Source organism: Podarcis bocagei (assembly GCF_964188305.1).
Source record: "Podarcis bocagei genome assembly, chromosome: 1".
Classification (NCBI taxonomy): domain Eukaryota; kingdom Metazoa; phylum Chordata; class Lepidosauria; order Squamata; family Lacertidae; genus Podarcis; species Podarcis bocagei.
In genome coordinates, this window is record NC_138125.1 from 86,269,166 (window position 1) to 86,293,981 (window position 24,816).

Here is a 24,816-nt window from a genome sequence, read left to right on the forward strand (position 1 = left end):
TGGCTGCAGGAAGCTCCTGCAGCCAATCCGAAGCTTCGCCACCCGCATGCTGAGGTAAACCCGGCTCAGCCATGGATTGCAATCCCATGGCCCTCCTTATAAAATGCAGTCTCTGATTCCTGACCTAGAGCCCACTGTCCTAAAGGACTTCTGTTCAGTGAGCTGTAAAAGTTGTTTCATTTTCCTTACTCTCGTGGTGGCTTTCCTTATCCCTTAACCTCCTACAACTTTGCCTTGACTTCTGCTTGCCCCACCTGTTGATGACTTTAACAGAGGTGCTCTGAAGACAGGGCAGCCCCTCTTCCTGCCATTGGCTTAGCTGCTGTGATGTCACAAGAAGGCCCCTGGCCTACGTATAGTAGAGTCACGGGCCACATTAGAACCTAAACACCAAAGTCTTCCATTATTACTTTGTTCCTGTCGTTGAATTCATCTGTAATTACACTGCAGGTTTTGAATGGCACTTCGTTGGTAAAGATTAATCTGTTATGTGCATGCGCAGAAACGCACACATTGAGAGTCTGATAAAAGGCTTGAAAACCAGTCATATACCTGACTCACCATGGATGGCATGAGTCAAACTTACAGCTCCTGATATTGACTGCTATTTTGTGTTGTAAGAAATTAAATATGAGTTATTACTAGTGGGCTTCATCTAATAATATGCGAAACACTTCTGCTTGTGACTAACTTGTGGAATTTGGCTGACCAATCTGGATTTTGACTTGCACATTTTGACTTGAGTGTCAGAGACGGGATTGAATTTTGCTGTTTTACTCTGTTGTTGGCTTCCAACTTAACATATGGAAATGGTCACAAAATCTTGGGCATTCGTATGATGTTGATGACTCACAAGTTAAACTGAAGCTAAGCAGCAATTTTCCAACCTGAACCCAATAGTCTTTATTGGAACTAAGCCTGAAATCCTGAACCAGCTTGGTTCTAATTTTTAATAAGCTGTTTCAAAAGATCTCTATTCTGTGTTTTCTCCATTCCTAGCCCTCCTATGTGGTGTTACAATGTAATAATAAACCACCTAATTCAAGTGATCTTGAATAGCTATTCTAGGAGGTTCCAGAGGGGTTTTTTTTCATCCACAATGCTGCTTTTCAAAAGTGGAAGCTACAGTCACCAAATGTTTTCCTTGCCAAGTAAGGTCATAGTGATCCCATTAATAAAAGCTGAGTGGAGTGTGTCAAGCCATCTATCCATGCAAACATCCTCAAGCATGCAGGGGACTGAAGGCTTTAAGCTATCTTCTCTCAAAGAGGTACCTGGTGTTCAACAAGCAGCTGTGTGACTGGGGAGATGGGTTTTTGATCCAGAGAAGGGCGGCTAGCCATTTTCTAGAAAAAGTCAGAATGGCAGCTTCAGAAATAACCCAATCAAGTTGTCATGAAGATCCTAGTTCTATCTTCCACTGATTTCTCCGTCAAGCTTATCTTCTGCCCCACAGAGCTGAAGTGAAGTAACAGTGCACACGTTGTCTGCAGGGCCAAAGAACTGATCCCAAGAAAGGTTGCAGCTTAAAAAGTTGTCCAGTCATTTCCTTGCCAAGGAACAGTGTTCAAAACCAAAACATTTGTTGTTGTTGTTGTTGTTGTTAGTCGTGCCCGACTCTTCGTGACCCCATGGACCAGAGCACGCCAGGCACTCCTGTCTTCCACAAAACATTTGTTATTTAATTAAAAAACAAAAAGCACCTTATCTACGTCACCTTTGCTTCAGACTTGTTTCTTCTTTTGTCAATAGGATGTAAAATGCTTCAAAGATTTGTCAGATTTTATCTGTTGCTCGTAATGAATTTTGCCTCTACAACTCTCAAGACCCAAAGTAATTTGTATCTCACAGTAAGATAATAGCTTTAACAGTGTAGACCAGAATTGAGGGGAAGTTGCTACATGATTACAGTATAGGGCCTCTCCCCTACTCAGATCCCTTCTATTTCTGCCTAGCAGGTAATATTCTTTTCCAGTTCAGGATACTTTAAATATACAGTAAGGGGATACATACAGCAAGACAGAAATTCCACTCCCTGCTTTCCACTGTCATTTGGTTAGTTCATAACCTCTGGTTCAGAGATTTTCTAGCAAGACTTCTCAAGAAACTGTTCAGAAGCTTCCTCCATGAGATCAATACCAACAGACAAATTTAACTGAAAGTGAAAAGGCCATAGAGTTCAGTAGGTGATACAGCATATGCCGTGCAGGCAAGAGTCCCAGGTTCAGTTCTTGGACCTTCTCCAAAAGCAGGCATGGGGAACCCTTGGCCCTCCAGATGCTGCTGAACTACAATGCCCAGCAACCCTGGCCATTGGCCAGCTTGCTGGGGCTGATGGGATTTGTAGTGCAGCAACATCTGGAGGACCAAAGGTTCCTTGCTGCTGTCCTGAAAATATCAGGCAATGGGTGATGGGGGAAGAGCCTCTTGCAAAGCGCTAGTGCTTAGTCAGTGTAGTGGATTGTGCTAGGTGGCTGGAGAGTCTGACTTGGTAGAAAGCAGATTCCTATCTTCTGAAATGCAGCTTTCCCATCGCTCCCAACTTCCCTACCCCAAAGCTAAATTTGGGAGGAGTGGCATCGTCTGAACCAAAAGGGTCCCGCTAGTGCTCAGCATATGTATGCACACACCCTATAATATCCTCTACAACACACAGGGTTTCCATGATGGCCTGGCTGAATTCTACAGTAGTCTTTTGATATGGAAAGTCAAGGCAGAAAGTTTGAAAACCACTGTCCTAGTTATGCAGGGCCTAATAAGGAAATGTGTGTTGGCTTCCCCTGGAGCTCTACAGTACTTACATCACTTTAAACATATTATTTCCTGGCCACATATATGGCATTTTGCCGGCTTCTCCTCCGCAGGAAAAATTGGTCTCCTGCCCCAGGGTGGAGAGCGGTTTCTGTTGTATGGCGGCGCTGGTCTCACTTGGGCGAGGATGATAAACAGTAGTTGCTCTTCCTCCTCCTGGCCCTAGGTGAATGAGCTGGTGTGAACAATTCTGAATTATAGTGAATTCAGATCTGGAGTAGGAGTGGGTAGACTTTGTTAACTTTGTGGCCCCTTTCTGTCGCTTAGTCTGTGCATATATGGGTGTAGGATCAGAAGCCTAACTACATTAGGACTGCCATATTTCAAACAGTGAAAATCCGGACAGAAAAGTTGTTGAGCTTTTGTTGCTGTTTGGCCAAAGTTGTTGAGCTTTTTGGGCTGCCACCAAACATCCGGATTTTCCTGGACATTTACCCAATTTCCACCTCGACACTGCTGCCGACTGCAGTATTTCGTATATCTTCAGGAAAATCCAGATATATGGCAACTCTAAACTTCATTAAACTTTTCTTGTTGTATTCAGATAAAATGTTCGTTGAAGCAATGTTATTTTTAGGTTTTCCTGCTGGAGCAACAGACATTTACTATACTGTGTAGTGGCCTGCTGATGAAAAACAGAGCTGCAAGAGCAAAGGTAGGGGAGAGTAATAATTCCAAGGACTGGAATGTAAATGCCTCACAGAATCCTCCTTGGAAACGTACCCTGGAATTATCCATGCTAAGTCTCCCAAATGTGTGTGCTGCTCTGATCTCAAAGTCTGAATGGCTTAGAAATAGGCCTCTATTTTATTTATTTTCAGTATTATTGATATAAACAAAAGCAGGGGAAATACATGCACTTGGAAGATGTGAAGCAGTAGGTCACAGTGGAGTCCTGTGGTACCTTTCAGTTTAATTTATTAGTGCAGGATTTTTTATAAGGCAGCAAACAGGCTTGCATCTGCTGAAAGGGTAAGGTCTGGCTTACCAGAAGTAATGATGCCATTCATGAAGTACTGTGAAATCCTATGCATGTTTACTTGAAAGTAAATCCCACTGTTCTGGTCTGCTCTGGTCCATAGGGTCACGAAGAGTTGGACACGACTAAATGACTAAACAACAACAACAAATCCCACTGTATCTCATGTAAATGGGTGCACAGAATTGCTGTTTTACTCTTTTAAGGCATCTGAGAATACACTTTTGGCTTTGAATCTGAACAGTGTTTTAAAATGAAATCCTCTTGCAATGTGTATCTTGTGGTTGGGGAGTTAGAAAACAGTTCAGAAATCTTTAAGATGACTTTAAGGACACTGCCATAACTGCAGCTTTCAAAGTTAGATTCAGGTAGGTGTTGTTCTGACGCAGTCGAAATATATGTTAAAAAAATAAAGAAATTGTTCAGTAGTACCTTAGAGACCAACTAAGTTTGTTCTTGGTACAGTATAAGCTTTTGTGTGCATGCACGGTATCCGAAGAAGTGTGCATGCACACGAAAGCTTATACCAAGAACAAACTTAGTTGGTCTCTGAGGTACTACTGGACAATTTCTTAATTTTTTAATATATTTTGAGTTTTCAAAGCATTTTATATTATTCTTGAACAAAACAAGGTGCTGACGGTTTGTATCACCTTTCCTGAATACAAAATGACCTCATCTGATTATATTCACAAGTGTTTCTCCCTTACTATAAGGATTTTAAAAACTGCTCTTTAAAGGAAAAATAGTGACTTAAAATCACAAAGAATCACCCAGCCTTGCTCCAGGAAGCTTCTGCAGCTGTTTTAAGTAGAGATCTTTGTATGCAGGTGTACACTGGGTTTGAATCTCATTCCATTCAAAGTACAGGCAATGATGAGACAAACAAATAGGAAAGATGATTTCATAGGACAGAGTTACGGGTTCATTCTGTGGTAGAGGTTCTTTACCTTTTTGGGGATCACAGACCCCTTCAAGAATCTGAAGAAAGCTGTGCACATAAACACACACAAAGTTTTGCATACAATTTATGTATGCATCGGAAAAATCTTGTATGTGTGTGCCGAGTTTATGGATCCTCTGAAGCCCATTCATGGATCCCAGATTAATAAACCCTCATTTTATGGCCAAAAACAGGGACTGCAACACCAGATTCACAAGAACCTTCCTGGAGAGACTTGACTGGTTGAGATGGAGCAATGCATCACTCTTCACATTCTTTTGATGAATATAGTAACACCAAACAAACAGGGCTTCTATAGATTGTAATTTTTATATTGTTATACAGTACAGGAAAAATGAAAAGGGATTTAAAAAATAGCTCTTATGGTATTTACTTCCAATATGCATATTATTTTTTTGTAGATATTAGAATTCAGATGCCAATGTCTCTAGGGATCTTCTTAGCTAGAATTGAGCTTTGCAGCAGCACAGCACCTAAGTTGATTAGTAGCTAAAGGGGCCATGACTCTTGTTAATACAGAGCCATTGTGACATCAGAGTAGATCAGCCAATGACACTGAGAGGGAGGCAACCTTTGAGGGGAGCAGCAGAGAGAAAGGGGGGGAGCACAATTTGGAAGAAGATCCAGCAACTCTAAGGCTCAGTACAAAAGTTATAAGACTGGTGGTTTTTTGAGCCTTGTGATGAGAGGGTCTTTTTATGCTTGAGTGCAGAATGCTAGGAATAAAGACACATTTATAGACCTCTGTGAGAGGAAAGCCTTGTTACTAGGCCCTCTAGTTAAAAAAAATGAGAAGATTGTATGCTTACTGAGACAGAGGTAGAGCATAACAAACAATAAATACTTGCGCAAAGAAAAATTGCTCTCAATCATTAACCTCACAGGTGATGGTATGGGAGTTATTTGCGTGCAGAAGCTATAATGATGATGATGATGATGATGATGATGATGATGATGGCGGCGGCTTTCCAAAAAACAATTTATTCCAAAAGGAGGGAGAAAGAGATGTTTAAAAAAACACACCAGTTGCATGCATGTGAAGTTAAGATTGGAGCCTAGCAGTTCAGCCAGTTCAAAACTTCAGAAGCAGATGTACAAAACTGTACCATTAGCTCCATAAGTGTACAGAATTATGCAATAGAAGACATCCACTATATTCTGTGGCACCATGGAGAATGGGCAATGAGGACCTTGCTGACTTTTCAAAGGCACACGCTCCTGTGTAAACCTACAGGTGAGGATAAATAGTTTGTCTTAGGTTACATCCACACTGTACATTTAAAGCGCTCTTATACCACTATAACAGTCATGGCTTTCTGCAAAGAATCCTGGGAACTGTAGTTAGTTAAGGGTGCAGAGAATTGTATCTCTCGGGGGGGGGGAGCGTCTCTTAACAACTCTCAGCACCCTCAACAAACTACAGATCCTAAGGTTCTTTGCAGGAAGCCATGAGTGAGTGACATTACTGAATGGGCCGCTAATTTCTTTGTTTCTCTCTATGGACTAATAACAGCGCTCCTTAGTAGAAAAAGATAAAAGAGAAGCCAGAGATACTATGTAGATCAGTGATGGCCAAACTTGGCACTCCAGCTGTTTTGGGACTACAACTCCCATCATCCCTAGCTAACAGGACCAGTGGTCAGGGATGATGGGAACTGTATTCCCAAAACAGCTGGAGGGCCAAGTTTGGTCATCACTGATGTAGATCCTAGTGTTTCATATTCTGCTTATTTCTGCACATCATATCTGAAAAGAAAATTGTTGTTCAAGGCAATCCTGAATAACTAGCAACTTTTCTCTAGAGTTGCTCTCTGGAGAGTATTACAACAGTGCCTGGGACCCAAGTCCTGGGTGGAATCTACACACACATAAAAAATGCTGTGAAAATGTTGTTGTTTTTTAAAATGTTTTGGAGAAATATTTTGAATTTGTCATAGCTCATCACCGCCATCTATTGTGACATTTGTATATTGTACTTTACAACCCACTTAAAACATTTTATTTGCAGCTATATAGCGGAGTCTCTGGTCTTGTTCTGCCAACCCCTAAAACTTAGTGATGATTTACTATACAAGAACAAGAATAAGCTAGCCCATTTTCATACTGGCACTTTATTCATTGTGGTTCTTACTATTTTATAAAATATTTCAGGAACATAACAGTTGCACTCAGAAATGTATTATTTCTGCTATTATTTTGTAGTACAAGATAACAAAGGCCTTTCTGCAACTATTTTATCAAATATTTCAGGAACATAACAGTTGCACTCAGAAATGTATTATTTCTGCTATGATTTTGTAGTACAAGATAACAAAGGCCTTTCTGCAACTATTTTATCAAATATTTCAGGAACATAACAGTTGCACTCAGAAATGTATTATTTCTGCTATTATTTTGTAGTGTAAGATAACAAAGGCCTTTCTGCAGAAGGCAATTTCTGTTCGTGACATACATTTTTAGTTCACTTCAGCAGCACTGACAAAAGGTGAACTGCCTTTCTTGCAGTTAATGCAAGAACTTCCCTATTTGCAAGTTCAAATATTACCCAGTTACAGAAGGAGGGCCTTGGCTGCAACTTCTGAATCCCCAGAGAAACACTGGAAACATTTTTAACTGAGATAAGGTTTATTCAAGAAAGAACAGGACCTACTTTTTTCCAGAATAAACATAAAATGCATTTTCATTAATGAACTCACCACTTAAATGTTGAGGGTGCTAGTTGACTAAAGTTATACTCTGAATAGACATTCACTGAAATCAATGGACAAGTATCTACACTACAACTTCATTGGATATCATCCTGAAGGCTAAAACAAAAGGACAAGATTTATGGGTTCTAAAAAATACTGATATTACTAGGTACCATTTAAAACTAGATTGTCAGCTTTCAGAAGGGGACATGGCTTAGCAAGGCAGAAAATGGCTGTTTGACTCCAGAGCTCCAGTGCCTGGAACCATTTCCATCATTCAGGAGCTTCAGGGAATTACCGTAATCTCCCCAGGGCATGTGTCTCTGAAATAAAGGAATGACAGTAAACCAAACCTGTCAAAAACGGGTGGATTTCTCCTATTCTTTCCACCTGCAGAAGAAAGACAGGCTGAACACAGAGTCTTTGTCTAAGGCCAAGTCCAATAAGTTGCCTGCTCAAGCTGCTGTTGCTCAGAGATAGAAGGAAGGAGACTACAACTTGCAGCTTGGTTGTTCTTCATGAGGGAAATAGTAAAAGAAACATGAAAGCAATTAATGACTCCAATGGAAGGGACAGCTGACAGAGATTAATGTGCATCTGAGACTGCAAAAGAAATAGGGCAGATGCATGCAAAGCAAATTCGTTGATTGCAAGGAGATTACAAAAAGAAAAGGGAGAGGAGGCCGAAAAATCAGGAGAGACGTGTGAATCTTATATTTATGTGGCTTTCAGGAAAATGTGGAGCATGAGAATATGTTTACTTTGCCCAAGCCCAAGAAGGGTTCCTTTCCCCCAGAATGTGGTATTGTGTTTTGGCAGACACCATAACAAAATAATATGGAAGAAGCTGAGGGACACTCAAGACATATCCCATTACAGATGGCCTATCATGGTGCTATAAGATCCAGTCCCCCAAAAGCTTAGAAAGTATCACTGTCTAAAACCTTTTTACAAGAAAGCTGCAGGAGGCAGGGATCCACCACAGATTGGGGTTCCCAATCAAACTGGTTCTCATGAGAGTTGTAACGTCATTAATCGCAAGGAATCACTGCAAAACTATAGAGTTGCTGGAAACGCTGTACAGTATCTGGAACTCCCTGCAGAAATAACTATGGATGACCCCCAGGAAACAGGAAATAAGGAATTAGAAGAACCCAGATGCTGTATGGGAAGAAGTGTCTGGAAACTGGCATTCCAGGAGAATGGCTCCATATATACCCCAGCATTTATTCCTGGTCAATCCGTGTTCACACTTATCAAGGTTTCACTGAGCACCTGTGGAAATCTATAGCAGTGACTCCATTTTACCACCTACACACTATTTCTGCTAAATGTCTCTGCTGTTTTATTTAGTAATGGTGCTTTGCCACCGTCGCTTCCCCTTCAGAGTGAGTGCATTAATAAGAAGGGCACATGTTTCAGTTGACTAGACATGTGCCTTGTCTCTCTCCTTGTAGGCACTCAGCTATGCAAAGCTGAAAACAAAAAGGTAGCTAGAGAGGTAGGGTTGTTTAAGGAAATAACATTGCAACCTGTGTGCCTCAAACTAATAATGTGGAAACGATATTAATCACAACAAGGAAAACAGTTCATATAGAAGAACTGGATGAACCACTTTCTGGAGATGTCTGCCTAACAGCAGGATTTAATGGCTATGAGAAAACCCTATAATAGGTGTGCAGGGAGAGGGAGGCAGGACAAGGTAGGCCTGGTTTACTCAGGCATCTCCATCAACTGATTTCTGTACATTTGACTGGCTACTGACCAGGTGAATTAACTCCATGGAAAACAACTGCATTTAAGGGTATGAACATTCTCTTGTGTAAGTGTATGGCAGCCCATTTCCACCCAACAGTCAAGTCTGTTGCTTGCTTTTGCAGTCATGGTGATGAACCTCACGTATTATTCAACCCCTAGTCACGTCAGGCAAACTGAAACCACATATTTTGAATAAAGTCAACCTAACTTCCCAATAGAGAGAGCAATACTAATAGAATAAGAACAGCTTGATTTTTCACCTGGGAGGTTTTTAAATAAACATTTGGCAGGAGAATGTTTTGTGTAATTTGTTCTACGGTATCTACCTTCCAGACAGGTGTCAAAGCAAGGCTCAATGAAAGGATGTAGGCCTTGGTTGAATCTTAAGGAAAGCTTCTTAAGTGTTCAAGTAAAGCAGTAGCCACCTAGAAGGGAACCAGTGGCCTTCTAGATGTTGAACTCCTAACTCCCATCAGTTTCAGCCAGCATGGCCATTGATCAGGGATGGTGGGAGCTGAACTTCAGCACCATCTGAAAGGACACAATTTGGGCACACGTCGGGCATGGAAAATCTTTGCCGCAGGCCAAGGCAAAAATCTATACGGTCACAGAATCTGGTGCTTCTACTCACACCTGAAACTTAACACACAAGAGAAAATGAACTAGTCCAACTCAGCCTACCTAGGACCATACCAGTTTGCCAGCATGAAGAAAACTGAAGAAAACTTCTTGTGGAAATTTTAAGAGAGTAGAACTCTGACCATTCCTTAGCCTTCTGGCTGGGATTAACGTATTGTATTTTTAATGTGTACTCTTCTCTCTAGCCTACAGTGCACACACAAGAACTTACTTATTGCAGGTCTTTATCTCCCAAATTTGTACCCGTCAGAAAAGCAAAGGACAGTCTTTTGGTCTTGAGAATGTCTGCTCCTGAATTTTAATCCTGAATATTTTCAGAAGGGTAGCCACGTCAGTCTCTTGCAGCAAAAGCAACCAGAAGTCTTGTAGCGCCTTAAATACTGTACTAATTTCTTCGTTAGCCTTCAAGGGGTCACACTGCTCCTTTGCCGTGCAGACCTTCAGGGTGTCCTTGAGAGACCAGAGGCCAAACGTGGATGTCAAAATTCTGCGAAACGGATTGCAAGGAATTATAGTGGTGGCCAATATTTTATGCGGGATGCTACCGGACGTGCTAAGGAAACGGCCGGGTGAAATCATGGCCCGTTAGGCCTCCGAGCGCTCCTCGATTTGAGCGCCCGCCGCAGCGTATTGCCTGGGGCCGCGCTTGAATCGAAAGGGTCTGAAAGACACCCGGCCTGCGCCAAGCCAACTGCAAGTCTCCCCTGGGCCTCCAGAGGGCGGCCTCGGGCGACTAACTTTCTTCTCTCTGTGTGTGTCTATGTACAAAGCAGGCTTCCCTCGAGGGGCGGCTGTTGCTTTAAGCTGGCCCTGGAGCGAGCGGAGAGGGGAAGCCAGAAGCTGCGCGGCGGGCCCCGGAGGTCCTTTCCCCCTGCGGAGAAACAAAACCACCTACGGGCGGCAACAGCAGCAGGAGGAGGAAGAAGAAGGAGGAGAGCGTGTGCGAGTTTCGGATCCTCTCGGCTCCCGCCTTAAGCGCCCCGCATTGAATCAGCGCGTGGAGCTCGAGAGCTCCTCGGCTGCGCTTGCCTCCGGCACTTGCGCGACGCTGCTTCTCCGCCTTGGATCGCAAGTAGAGGAAGAAGAAAAGCGCTGACAGATAAAGGCAGCAAGCCGCCGCCGCCACCCCCCACCCCTGCGCCGCCGCCGCCGCCGCCGCCGCTCCGCGTTGACAGGCAGCGGGAGCAACAGCAGCGGCCGCGGCAGCCCTCCCTGCACGCGCGCGCGCAACACACACAAGACACACACACACTCAGGACACACACCGAGAGAGCCCGCCAGCCCTGGAGGAGGAAGGCAAGCCAGGAGCGGAGGGCAGCGGGGCCAAGCCGCAGCCCATGAACTAAGGAAGGGCCGCCGCTTCTCTGCACGGGCATCATGTGGGTCTGTTTGTAAGAGGGGTTGGGGGGCCAGATCCCCTCTCTTCGCCTCCCCCCCCCTCGCTCTCCCTCCCCTCCCCCTAGCACAGGCGGCCACACACACACACACACACACACACACACACACACCCCGACCGGGAGGAGGCGGCGGCGAGGGAGCCGCAGAGGCCGCTGGAATAATAAGAGAATTGATTGTGAAAAAGGAAAGCAGAAGAAATATTTCCTGGCAAGATGGCCGACTTGGAGGCTGTGCTCGCCGATGTGAGCTACTTGATGGCTATGGAGAAAAGTAAATCCACTCCGGCAGCCCGGGCCAGCAAGAAGATCGTGCTACCTGAGCCGAGGTGAGCCCGGCAAGGGGGGCAGGCGGAGGGGGCAGGTGCGGCGCCGGGGCCCCGCGCGAGGCGCGCCGGGCTTAGGATGGGCGCTGGGCGTTTGTGTACGCGAGCGAGCGCATAAATGGGTCTGTATATGACTGAGCTTCGCTCTTCTGAAATGCACCGAGCCGACTTGCCCTTGGCCCAAGCAGCAGGGTCCGTGATCTACCCCGTCCATGTAGCGGGGTGGAGTGGGGTGGAAAGAGGGCTCGCTAAAGCGGCGTCTTTCCGTGTACGTGGTTGTGTTGATATAGTGTGGGCATGATGATGGATTGTCAGGGTGTCCTGTCTCTGCTTCCTAATTCTTCATTCGGCTGCTCAGATCCTTGGAGATCATTCCCCCAGCACCTCTTGCAGTAGCAAACCCCCTCCTTCTGTGTTTTTCCCTACCCACACGTCACAATTCCACCCACCCCAACACAAACACACATAGTGATTCTCACTGTGTATGTGTAATATGCAATTGTGTTAACCACAGCAGAAAAGCAGGCTAGTAAATCAGGCTGTATATATGCCTATAAAGTGCTTTTTTCTGAGCAGTCCAGCAACTGTGTTGCTGGGTGTTATGAGGAGCATACAGCTTGGCTCTGGCAGTGCCTGGAGTCGGCCTCAAGATGCCCTAACCACTGTCTTCTGTTTTGGGTGGGTGGTTTGTTTGTTTTTGTTTTTGAAAATCTGTGTGTACAGACCTGTTCAATCCAGCGCTGTGTCTTGGTAATGTGCTGTTAGATAGCGACCAGGCCTTTGCCCACCTTGCAGCTGCCCTGAGTTCAAGCAGGAACTGGGGCTGCACAAACAACGTTGCAAGCGTGCGCAAATGCAGCGCAAGGTCACCATCGTGCAGATAAGGGGAAATGTGTTGGGCAGGGGCTCTGCTTCATGTAAGGGCATTTTCTTGCTGGGAGACACAAGTGGGAGCATTAAGTCAAAAAATCTGACTGGTCATCCAGGTGGGTCAAAGGTGCTATGGTTTCGGCCAACCAACCCTTAACTCTGCTTCCTGGCAGCAGTTACCAAGGGCAACCGGGTGGGGCCTGACAAGCATCCTGCACCTTCAGCACATGGGCAAATGGAGGCCTTCCTCACTCTCCTTTCTTCCCTTCCACCTCCCATGTGACATCTGGCTTACCCTACCCTTCCCTGTTCTAGCCAATAACCTTGGGTTGTCCCCATTGTAGGAGAAGTCTCTTCAAGCAGAACTGCTCCCCTGCCACTGAAGGCAGGACGGAGGGTCTCTGAGAAAGCGCCAAAGGGCCCCTTTCCACAAGAAATGGCAAGCGGCCCTTTCAGAGGATGATGCAGATGTGTTACCATGGCGATGCCTGAAAGCCTCAGCAGCCTCTGTGCTCTTTCCCCCACACAGGGTTGCTGGTTTCGGTATGGAAGTGCCCACATGGGAACTTTGGGTGAAGTTCCATAGCCTTTGGAGGAAATAATTTTGGGATGCATAGTGACGGTCCAGAGAGCAGCCCCTTCACTTGCATCACATCTCAGCTAATAGTTGCTCACTGGCAACCCCCTGCCTGCCTGAGTCACATCCCTGAGTCCAGTTTAAGATAACTGTCTTGGGGTGGCAGAATTTAAGCCATCGTTTGCCCTTCTGCCCCTCCCTCATCTCTTTCTGCACCACTTGTAATGACAGTGTAACTGCTGCTGCCTTCTCCTCCTTTCCTCTTCTTCAAAGTACACCAGGGAGGCCTTCAATTCTCCCAGCTCAATAGCCATCTATTTTGGGGGCAGGAGAGGGAGTAGAGAAGTGAAAGGCAATATTGACAATATATCTACACATAGGAGGTACTTGTGAAATTTGGCCTTTAGGAAATTGAGCATTTTATCTGTTAAAGAGCTGGGGAGAGCTAAGGGGTCAGATTACCAATTAGGGAAGCAAGACTATGCCCTAGAAGAAGACTAAGGATTAAGAGGCGTACATGGAGGTCTTGCTGTGATCACAGCACAGGGGTCTTATTGATAGCTTACTGATAGGCAGAAATAAGGTAGCTGGAATGGTAAGGAAAGCATGGGGAGGAGTGTCAAGGATATGTACAGAATTGCATTTGTTTTGGATTCAAGACATCTGCTGAAAACAAGCATTAGAGACTGCTTCTTCCCATTAGCTAGGGAGGATCAGATACATCTCTTCTGCACATCTCACTGTGGGAACTTTGCTGGGGGACTTCTAAAGTGTGGCCCCATAAATTTTGCCCGGGAAGCTGATTTGGAGCAGGAGGAGAACAGGGTAATTCCAGAACAGGTTAATTCAGGCAGAAGCTGAAGAAATTCTTAGTTCCTCTAATCTGAATGCGTAATAACATGTAGACCTTTTGGTACAGCCCAATAGAAATCACATGGAGGAGGAAACTGGGTTTGGGTGATGAGCAGAGTGTGTGTTTTACATTAAAATATGCAAGTCAATATATTTGCATATTTATTTTTTGCATAATTTGCTCTGTTCCTAGCAGTCATGCGAGGCGGTGCAGGGAAGCAGTGCAGGGCACAGAATCCCCACCTCTTGACCACTAGAAATTTGACTCATCCTCCCTCTGGCCTTGCACACATATACTGTTGTAGATCAAAAAGACAAGAAACTTGCTTTTTTTTTAATGAAAAGCAAGATTTGGGTGCCCAAGTATAATTTATTTCCTTGCCTTGCATGATACCGTCTTGGCACAGCATGCATAGTCCTGTTCACAAATCACATTACCTTGCTTCTCAGAGACAGAGCATTCACTCTCAGACACTCCATAGGAAGGTGAGGCTTAACAGAAACCACAAGCAGTGTGGCCCTCATCATTGTTGCTTTGCTGGTGGTTGACCTAACAGCTTCCGTGTGTGTGTCTGTCTTGAAACATAAGGGACATATAAATCACACCCTTGGAGCCTAGGTGGTGCCTCCATTTTTTTTCATGGGCTATCTATTGGAATTAGGACAAAAATGCAGATACATCCTCAGGAAGTTGTCCAGGATTGGAACAATAGAAGGATGGAGATTCTAAAGCAGTGGTGAGGAACCTAGCGCCCCCCAGATGTTGATGTACTCCAAATCCCATCAATTCCAGCTGGCACAGCCAATGGTCTGGGAGTTGTAGTCCAGCAACATCTGGAGGAGCACACCACCCCATCCCTGTTGTAAAGAGAGGAACATCAGCAAAATTGCCAAGGATGCTGTTGGGTACTTAAAGAACTTGAGGCACAAACCCATGGCCCAAATTTCCATAGCCATTTGCATTGGCTAGTTTATATGTATTTAAGATGGTGGGTTTCTGATGCTTATCAGCATTGCATTTTGCAGTGTGCACAGCAAGTCAGTAAGAAGGGGGGGGGATGAGTTTTTTAAAAGGAAGAAAAGGGCAGGAGATGCAGGCCAAGTGCAAACCTGGGTTTTGCCACCCCACCACATCTGGAACAGCACCCCTGAAAGTTGCTGAAGGGGCTGCATCCTCGTTCATTACTGCAAAAGCAGGAACATTCTGTTACATCTGTTACATTAATTTATGGAATTTATATGCCACTTCATCAGTAGCATTTCTAGGAGGCGTACATAAAAATAAACCATACAGAGAATAAAACAGTAAAAAAAAAAATCACCATAAAACCAAACATAAATCCAAACCCTACCTTAAAATGCTTGCTGAAATAAGAAAGTCTGAGTCACATGCCTGAAGTCCAGCAATTTGTGTCTTACCTGTCCTGTACGTAGTTCAGAGGCAGCATTTTATCTTCACAACCACCCTTTGAAGGTAGATTAAATTTGAGATACAGCGACTTGCCCAGAGAGCTATCCGACGAGATTTGAGTCTCTGCTTCCCACCAACCAAGCTCACTGTGCAGGGTACAGGAGACGTGATCCTGAAGATCTGGAGGACTCTGTCTGCTCCCTCCTGGAATGTCTTTTATAGATTCTACACAGACATTCCAAGAGGGAGTGGAGGTAATGAAACTCGGAACTGCTGCCCATTCAAGATCTTGGGGGAATAAGATGTCTAAGGTTTTGTTTATTACATTGCGTCATACTTCTCTCCAAAGGAGCTGAGGGCCACACACATTGTATGCGGGATGGTTTAGGTTGTGTTCGTGTTTGACTAACCACCGCCACTCTTCGAACTTCATGCCAAAGTGGAGAGTTGAGCTGAGGTTGCTCAGGGGTCGCTAATCTGTCACTCTCCACACATCGTTGGACTCCCATTGGCCCTAGCCGGCATGGCCAATGGCCTGGGGTGTTGACAGTTGTACTCCATCCACATCTGGAGGACCACAGGTCCCCCCATTCCTCTTCCATATCCTGCAGAGCAGAATTGTGGGACAGTGAAAGGAGGCCTCCCACAACCCCTATTATGGAGCACCCTGACTTTAAATCACTCCCATCGGTTTTCTCCGATAGGCTTCAACACACTAAACTTCCTGCCCGAGCAACCTCCTTGCCGGTGCAGCCTCTCATGTCCCTCGTCCTGCCAAAGTCAAGGCCCAGCTTCAAAGAAGAGCTGTCTCTCTGGTTTGTCTGCCAGGAAATGACGTCACCTTTAGTCGCAATAGGCTATTTGGGTCTGCTGCAAAGTAAGAAACTGCAGCACATAGGAGAATCAGGGTGACCTGCGTCCTGCTGACCCGCCACGGCACCCACTGCAAGCTCTGCCTTTTTGTGCAGGTTTTATAGCGGAACTAGGAATGTGTCGGAGCCAAGGTGGTTGTGACATTTGTGAGAGGGGAGAATTCAACTTTGGTAAAAGGGCAGGGGATTAAAAAAGGGGGGTGGGGAGGAAGTTTCTCCTTTGCTGGTTGCTGCACTACAGTGTTGTTTTTCCTGTTAAGGGAACCAAACTGTTTTTTTCTGTGCATTCATTTCCTTTTTCTGTGCTTGGATATGAAGCCAGTCAGTGTTCCCTGAAGTCAGGCTCTCTCTAGCCTGACAATCTACAAGAGCATAAAGAAAAAAATAATAATAAACCAGCTCAGATGCCCAGGGATACTAGCAGGCAACTTCCCACTTCCTCCCCAATGGCCTTTAAGCGAACAAGAGCATTGTCAACAGCTGGCTGATTATTTATAGTACTAACTGCCTCTCATTAAGTCTCTGTGCAAGAGGAACTCGAGGGAGCTGACATTCTCCATAGGCCTTCCCGGTTGTTAACTAATGCTCTCTTTTTTTCCTAAGGGGGAAAACTGAGGCAGGAAAAAGAGGGCACTAGGACCAGTTCTCTCAGACCTTATCTGACCGAGGTTAACTTCAGTGACTGAATTTTTGGAATTGGTCTTGTAAACAACACAAAATTTACAAGCTCAGGATTGTCCCCCCCCCCCTCTGCAGACTGATATGCACATACAGGCTTGTGGCTTAAACCTTTTTTTTTTTTAACCTTCCTTTCCTGGTTGCCTAGAACAGATGCTTGTTTGCCACAAGTGACCATGCTAGTTGCTTTTTAGAAGCCTGGCCTATATAGCTGTGTTGCTTTTCCATGGAGCAAAGGTAGTCAAAGGTAGCCCTCCAGATTGTGATAAGGCTATAAGTCCCATCATTTGTGGCCATGCTGGCTGGGGCTGGTGGGAGTTGGAGTCAGGCAACTTCCAGAGGGGATGGTGTTGGGCTACTTGGTTTGATGCTATGAGTCCCAAATTCAAGTCTCCGCTTAGCTGCTGCTATAAAAGGAATGACTTGCCTACCTTACCAGGACACTGTGAGAATAACCAGATAATGAGTGTGAATTCCTTTTCTTCACAAGGCATTTTATGTAATGATATTAATGCTATCATTCAACTGGACCTGCCCCCTGGAGATGGTTGTTATGGAGATGCTTGAGACACATTATCCCAGGCCCATAACAGCAGCAGGCACCAGCAAACACAGCCATCCATCATCCTTCCAAGACTCGTCTGTCTCAGGCATGGGGCTCTCTCCCCTGCCCCCCATCCCCCATGGCTCACTAGTTTCAGGAGCAGGAGTTTCTGGGGGGTGGGGGAAAGACACATTCAGTCTCAATGGTTGAAGTAGGTCCTGTTTCTCAGTGCCCTGATATTTACTGCGCAGAATCCAAGAAAAAAAATCTGCCCTCCACAATGGGAAAGTGTCTCTTCAGCCTGATCACACTCTCCCCTTCAGAGGCACTCCTTACATTAAGCTCCCATAGCTCCTATAATACTGCTAATCCCCAGAAGCCCCATTCAGAGGCAGCCCAGCACCCCATTTAATCCATGGACTGCAACAGCAGCAACTATGGTTGTTCCTGCTGCAGACCACATTGGGCACCTTTCCATTGCCATTCAGGGAGGATGCAGTGGCCTCTCTAGGCTAAGCATCCTGATCTCTTTGTCCTCCATTCACATATTTAAAAGGTACCCAGATGAAGGGCTGTTTATTCAGTCAGCACACTCAAGCAATGTCACCCCCCCCCCGTTCTCTCTCCTCTCCCCCCCCCTGCACTGCAGACGGTAACACTTCCAGGCGGGCCAGGAGTGAGTTGCGTGTCTGAATAATGTTCCACATGTAAAACTAGAAAAGCAGTGTGCATATCATGGCGAAAGGATTCAGTCTTATTGGGCTCGGTATTCTTTGAGGAGTTTTTCATTCCCATCTGGGAGCATTCAAAATGTCACCCACCCCCACCCTCTCACCTGCAACCTGCAATGGAATAGTCCAAGATAGCCTTCCGCAGCCTATACAAAGTGGAAGGGCTGCATAATGCTTTCCGTACCATAGTGGGGGGGCGGGTTTCTGTGGAAAAACAGTGGACAGGAAAAGGGTTAAGCAGTGATTCCAGTTCTCTAAACCTTCTCTTCTTCCCAAAGTTACTTTTTCATAAGAAAGGGGTGGGGGACCTGTGACCCTTCAGACCCTGAGGTCCAAACTCCCATCATCTCTGTCCCTTGGCCATGCTGGTTGAGGATGATGGGAGTTTGCAAGTCCAGCATCACCTGGAGGGCAGCAGGTTGAGGAATGCTAGTCTAAGGAAAGCTTTACCAATTGACCGATTCAGTGTTTCTCAGACTTGGGACCTCAGCCATTATTGGACTACAGCTCCCATCATCCCTGACCACTTGTCCTGCTAGCTAGGGATGATGGAAGTTGTAGTCCAACTGCAGCTGAGAACCCAAGTTTGAGAGACACTGCATTAATTGGTCCTGTCTGACTTACCAAGTATCTCATGCAAGTGGTGCAAACTATCACAGAATGTTGGTGCCACAGTCACAGCATTTTCACCATTATTGTGCCACCCGCACTGTTTCTCATTCATTCCAACCTGCAGTGAGGATCTGTACAGTCAGTATGTGGATTGTGGGTGTTGGGAATGCTGACTCAGTACACTTGTCAAGTGATACGGTAATCTGCGTCTTCCATCATCTGACAAGTACTTCTTACACAAGCTTCCATCTCGAAAGGTACCCGTGCTGCAAATTGAAGCATGCTTTCTGGGGAGCAAACCCCCTTGAAGTCAATGGGGCTTCTTCCTTCCAGGTGAACATGGTCGGGAGAAAATGGTTGAAAGTGATTCGGTGGCATTTCCAAATAAATGCATTTAGGATTAGGATTTCTGCCTCCGTTGTCAGAGGCAGTGTGCTTGGAATCCCACGTGGAAAGAATGCTCTTGTGCCCAGGACCTTCTTGAGGTGTTCCTACGGGCATCTGGCTGGCGACTGTGACAACAGAATGCTGGGCTAGAGGGGGACTGCTACCCTTACCCTGCAATGGCCCTCATACTCAGGAGCTTCCTCTTGGCTGCTTACGCTGAGTCAATTAAAATTTTCTCCATAGAAGGGCTATGTGTGCTGCTTAACCAGCTAAATATCCACAGGAGAAGCCAGGTCATAGCCCAGCTCTGAAAGATGGCACACGACTCCGAAAGAGAGTTCCAGTTCTTTGTAATACATTAACCCAGCATGAATCCCTGTCTCATGGCCAGACCGTCTATAGCATTTTCCAGGCTGCCAGCTACCAGGTCTTGCCAACTCATCTTTGAGATTAGTCATTGTACTTTGGGACCTTGGAATTTCAGGTTCATTTTCAACCCAAAAGGTGCTCTTTCCTAATTATTTGCCTGGCATTCTCTCTCTCTCTCTCTCTCTCTCTCTCTCTCTCTCTCTCTCTCTCTCTGTGTGTGTGTGTGTCTTTCTTGGTCACTTTTTAAAATTAACCACCCAGAAGGACAAAACAAACACAGCGACTAAAAAACCAGAATGTATTCAGAACAATGCTTCCAAGATCCAATGTATTATTTCCTCTGCTTCTCTAGCTAGGAGCCTGTCCGTCCACACTCAGACCACCATCCTCCTGTCCCTCCCGCTTTTTGATGAACCTTCATTTTCTGTTTAGACTTTTAAATTGGCTTCTCTTCCAAATTGCCCTGATGCCATTCTAAGAGCACCAGCTCTTCTTTAAGACAAGAAACAGACTCCTGTTCGTTCACCTGCTAGAATGACTGACTGCCTTTGTAATCTTCCTGTACCTGGCTCCACTAGCCCCAGATAAAAACACAGTCTCCTTTAAACAGCTGGTTGGTCTTAATTCATGAATGAAATGTCGGCTATCCAGTGCTGGATCCTTACTGACCCAAAATCTCTTGAGATAAGTGTCTTTTATCTGCAGGCTTCCTGTGATAATAATGGGGGGGGGGGGTTGCAGCAAAAACAACAAAGGGTATTGTAGCACCTTAAATACTACATTTGCTATCCTTTAAGGTACTACAAAACTGCTCATATAATAAGACTTTACCCCCTCTCCACACACACACACCACTTTCTAAACATGTTCTTGGTTCCTCTTCCGATCCTCTAGAGCAGATTTAGGGGGCACAGCAGGAAGAGAGGAGGGGGAAGTCCTGCTGCACGAGTGGACCTCATTCTGCACATGCAACAGCTTAGCTGGATCCTGCCCTTGTTGTTGTTTTCGGAGCAGGGACAGCAAACCTTTGTCCCTCCACATGTGGTTGGACTCCTATCAGGCCCAGACAGCATAGCCAGCGGTCAAGGATGATGGGAACGGGAGTCCAGCAGCATATGGAGGGTCACAATCTCCCCACCCCCTGCTTTGAGGGAATAGGCCGAGCTGAGAAGCTTCACCCCTGTTAACTTCCCTCACGTGCCTTTTCTCTTGGCAGTATCCGCAGTGTTATGCAGAAATACTTGGAAGACCGGGGTGAGGTGACCTTTGACAAGATATTTTCTCAGAAGATTGGTGAGTAGCAGAGCCTCTGCAGGGGTCATGAGTTCAGGCAAGACCAGCTTGCCTGTGCTCCGGTTAGCCAGGAGTCAACGCCAGTGAGAAGAAATAGGGGGGCAGAAGGAGGAACTCTTTTTTAAAAAGGCTGTGGTGGGATTGGATATCTGCGGAGTTGTGATGGAAGCTGCTTGCTGCATACTCAGTCTCGTCCTCCCCCTTAGGAATCCAGCTTCTGGCCTGAAAAGTGCTGCTGTGTTTTGGCTGCAGGGGCCGGTGCTGCAGGTGCAACGTCTTTTGTCACTTGCTCCTTCGCTGGAGTTGGGGAACGCTTGGCCCCTGAATTTGTCCTGACCGTCCAGCCCTTGGAAAGGCCAGTCGCCCACCTTCTTCATTCAGATTAGGAGTTAACAAGTCTTCTCCTTCTCTAGGGCGGCCCAATGGAAAGAAAGCCAGTGACCCTGTATCTATTAATGAGGATTTTTTTTGGAAAGCGCATAGCTCTGCAAGGGCAGCGGAAGCTGTGCCAGCTCAAATGATCTTGTCCAAATTATCCAAAGATAATAAGTCCCTGTCCTGCCTTGGGTCTGGTTAACTCTGCATCCCAGGCTGGTGCTGTAGAGCAGGGGTGGGCAGACTTTGGCCAATCCACTTTCGCCTTTTACCAGAACTTCCAAGATTGACCAACCCAGGCCAGGTGCAAGAGACCAGAGTTAGAATTAATGAACAAAGGGTTCCACTGAGCACATTGGGAGCCCAGGAATTTGTTTTCAGCACCATTTTGGGCAAATGTCCAGTCTCAGTTAGCTTTCTACATTTCAGCAGCCTAATTTTGATTTTGGGGGGTGGGCGGGTCATTTTGTTCTTGCTAGTTGCTCAAGAATTGGGAGTCAGAACCCCTGAGGATCTACTGCAGGTCACCCAGAGATCTCCCAGTAGATTGTAATCTACTGTCTCTTCCCCCCTCCCTCGCCTTGTTCTCAAGTCTGAGCTGAGATCCGTGAGCAGCTGAGCTGAGATCTGTACAAATGAATTGGGGAAGGGGGTATTGCTGAGGTCGATGAGGAAATTCTGCTTCCTCTTGTGCGGCCTGCGACGGTTCCCCGTTCCAGCTTCCATTAGTTGTTAGCAGGACAATTGCTTCACTTGAGGGATATTGGAAGAGAAGAGGGTTCAAAGCTTCTGGACTGGCTCACATGTGAGAAGGTTCTGCCTCCAGGAAGGGGGTGGAGCTGCAGACCTTGTGATTGAATGTGGCCCTGTAGGCCCATCTTTCTGGCCCTCAGTCTTCTTCCTAGGCCACAGTATATCGCTAGGCCACCCCACACAGGCCCTGCTGCCCCCACCCTTGACAATGCCTCTCTTGAGTGTCTGAATGAAGAAGTGTAATTACTCCAGCAGAGAATCTGGACCTGGTGGAATTCCCCTTCCATGCAGCTCTTCAAGAAGGCTTTTAGAAAGTAAGAGTGTCAGCTTTTTCTGGCAAGGCTCCTGCACTGTTAGCAGCTGTGTGAGAAGTACAAAATGCAGTTCATGTAGCTTTTTCTCCCTCATAGATTGAAATGTACAGGCTGGTGGGGAGAGGGGGCAACAAGACACTTTCGCTGCTGAATTTCTGCCTGTCATCTTGCTGAAGGCACAGAAGCCTGCCAGGAAGAAGGAAAATAAAATTCCACACCCTGCCACTTACTCCTTAAAAAACCCCAAAACAAAACAGAATATGGTTCCCAATTAGCTAATTAGCTGTTTTTCAAAAGCCAAGCCACGGACCCCTTACTTTTGACAATTTTGATGACTCCATGGTAGTTACCTCTGCAAAGCAATTTTTTGAACAAAATGTGGTGTAGCCCCTCATAAGCAAAGGACTTTAGGTATAATAAAAAAAAAACAGACTATAAAATTTGTGATACTACCATGCAAAAATGACCAAAAAAAATAGTTGAGGTGGGGAGGCAAGGGATGGGGCTGCGGACCCCCTGGGGATGCCCGGACCTCTAACTGGGAACCACTGCTCTAGAGGCACTGATGAGGTACATCTGGATAAATTAGGAGGAGAACACAGGTTAGGAAGGGCTGTGTGACTGCTGGCTTAGGACAGGCTGGGTGATGCTGGGCTGTTGTTGTCCATACTGAGCCCCGGAGGCATCTGCTTGCAAGGCTGTTTCTCCTTTTCAGTTACTACACCCCGCCCCAACAGGAAACACTCTTGCTTCCTCCCACACCCACAGCCACTTGTGGTTTCCTCATAATATCTCCCGCTTTCATCCCCTCTCTGCTCCCACCCCTCCTGGCTCTCCCTCCGCTCCTGGCTCCCCTGCTGCCTTCCCCACAGCCTCTTGCCTCTGCCTCTCACCTGGCGATGGCGCACAAGTAGGTTGGGGAAGCAGGTTTAGCACCAAGGAGCCGTTTAGCCACAAGCTGACGTGGATCTTGATCCGTGTGCCCCTCCACTCTATGTGTGTGGGGCGGGGAGCAGAGTTGAGGCGGAAACTGGTGCACAGTATGCTTGAGAAATCTTCTCCAGGTGTGGGGATCGCCACCCTCCAACTGCCCCTTTTCAGTTAGCTGAGGGAACCTGTGTCTCTGCAGGTTTTGTTGCTCTCCCAGCTCCCATCAGCCCCCCAGCCAGGGTGGCAAGTGGTAAGGGATCATGGAGTTTGTAGTCAAGAATGTCCAGAGGCAGACAGGTTATCCACCCCCTGCTATAGCTGGTACAGATGAGACTCATGCCTGCTTTTAATATATATTGAAGGTTACTGAAGGGGCCGCTTCACCCTGTATAAAATTTGCAAGGAATTTGCACACAGGCACAGTTCCGTGTAGCTTCTGTTATGCATCCAGAGGGAAGCTCTTCTCGGTTGCTTATTATGAGTGACATGTAGGTCTCCTTCATGTTCCTAGGTGGAAGTGCCTTTGGTTTGGGGACTTTAACATACAACTCAGACATGAGTTATGACTAGTTTTCCCAGGGGGACCACGTGACTTAAGGCAAGCATGCGCAAAACAGTTATTTTTCTTCTTCTTCTTTTAAAAAAGTGACCCTGCTCCTGTGCATTTAACAGCAGCCTGACATGCAGAAATTAAGAATGTGAACCCTTTTGAAGTTTGTGGGGCTTACTTCTGAGTAGGCATGCATGGGATTGCACTGGGAATGGTGGGAGAAGCTTCTCCTGTATAAACCTACTGGGCATATTGCAACTTCCAGGGATATTGAACGTAGCTTATGAAACTGAAATGGTTATGCTTGCTTTTTTTTTTTTTTTTGCAAGATGAAAAGATTGAGATGTGCCTTCTTAGAAATATCAGAATCCCAGCTTGTTTTCTAGAAGTTTTCTGTAAAAAATAAATTGGATGACTATACCTGCTAGTTTTGTGTAAGGAGAGACTCTTTGTCTCTGACAGTGGTGTAATGGGCAGAAATCACCAGGTGAAGATTTGTTTGGTATGAAGATGCATGATGTTAAAAGCTTCAAACTTGTTGATTTCTTTCTCTTATGTTTGCTGTTAAAATCATAAAGCCCTTGTCCATAAAAAACAGGGTTTGGTATTAATGGGCACTGGTATAGATGACTTTAAAAGCCAACTTAGATAAATTTTCATAGATCTTTGAAAGAAGATACAGTGGTGCCTCGCAAGACGAAAAGAATCCGTTCTGTGATTCTCTTCGTCTAGCGGTTTTTTCGTCTTGCGAAGCAAGCCCATTGACGGATTAGCGCTATTAGCGGCTTTTAGAGGCTTTTAGAGGCTTTTAGCGGCTTATCTGCTGATCGGATCAGATGATAAGCGGCTTAGCGCTATTAGCGGCTTTTAGCTGCTTTTTGCGGCTTATCTGCTGATTGGATCAGATGATAAGCGGCTTAGCGGCTTAGAAAAAGGGGGGGAGGGGAAAAAACCCGCAGGAACTTGCAAGACATTTTCGTCTTGCGAAGCAAGCCCATAGGAGATTCGTTTTGCGAAGCACCTCCAAAACGGAAAACTCTTTCGTCTAGCGAGTTTTCCGTCTTGCGAGGCATTCGTCTTGCGGGGCACCACTGTAGAAGAATGATAGAAGAATGACCATGATAGAAGAATGAAACC

At 45.8% G+C, this 24,816-nt stretch overlaps 1 protein-coding gene across 2 annotated transcripts in view; it reads left to right on the top strand.

Moving 5' to 3' along the window:
• Window positions 1-11,070: 11,070 nt before the first annotated feature.
• GRK2 (G protein-coupled receptor kinase 2) overlaps window positions 11,071-24,816 on the top strand; it is a 38,913-nt gene continuing 25,167 nt past the window's right edge. Inside the window, exons 1-2 of one of the 2 annotated variants that reach the window (XM_081168989.1) lie at window positions 11,071-11,564; window positions 20,681-20,757. In XM_081168989.1, the coding sequence (XP_081025115.1) occupies window positions 11,452-11,564; window positions 20,681-20,757 (190 nt within the window). In that variant the 5' untranslated portion in view covers window positions 11,071-11,451. The remainder of the gene's footprint in view (window positions 11,565-20,680; window positions 20,758-24,816) is intronic. The other variant, XM_081168990.1, reaches the window with a different exon arrangement.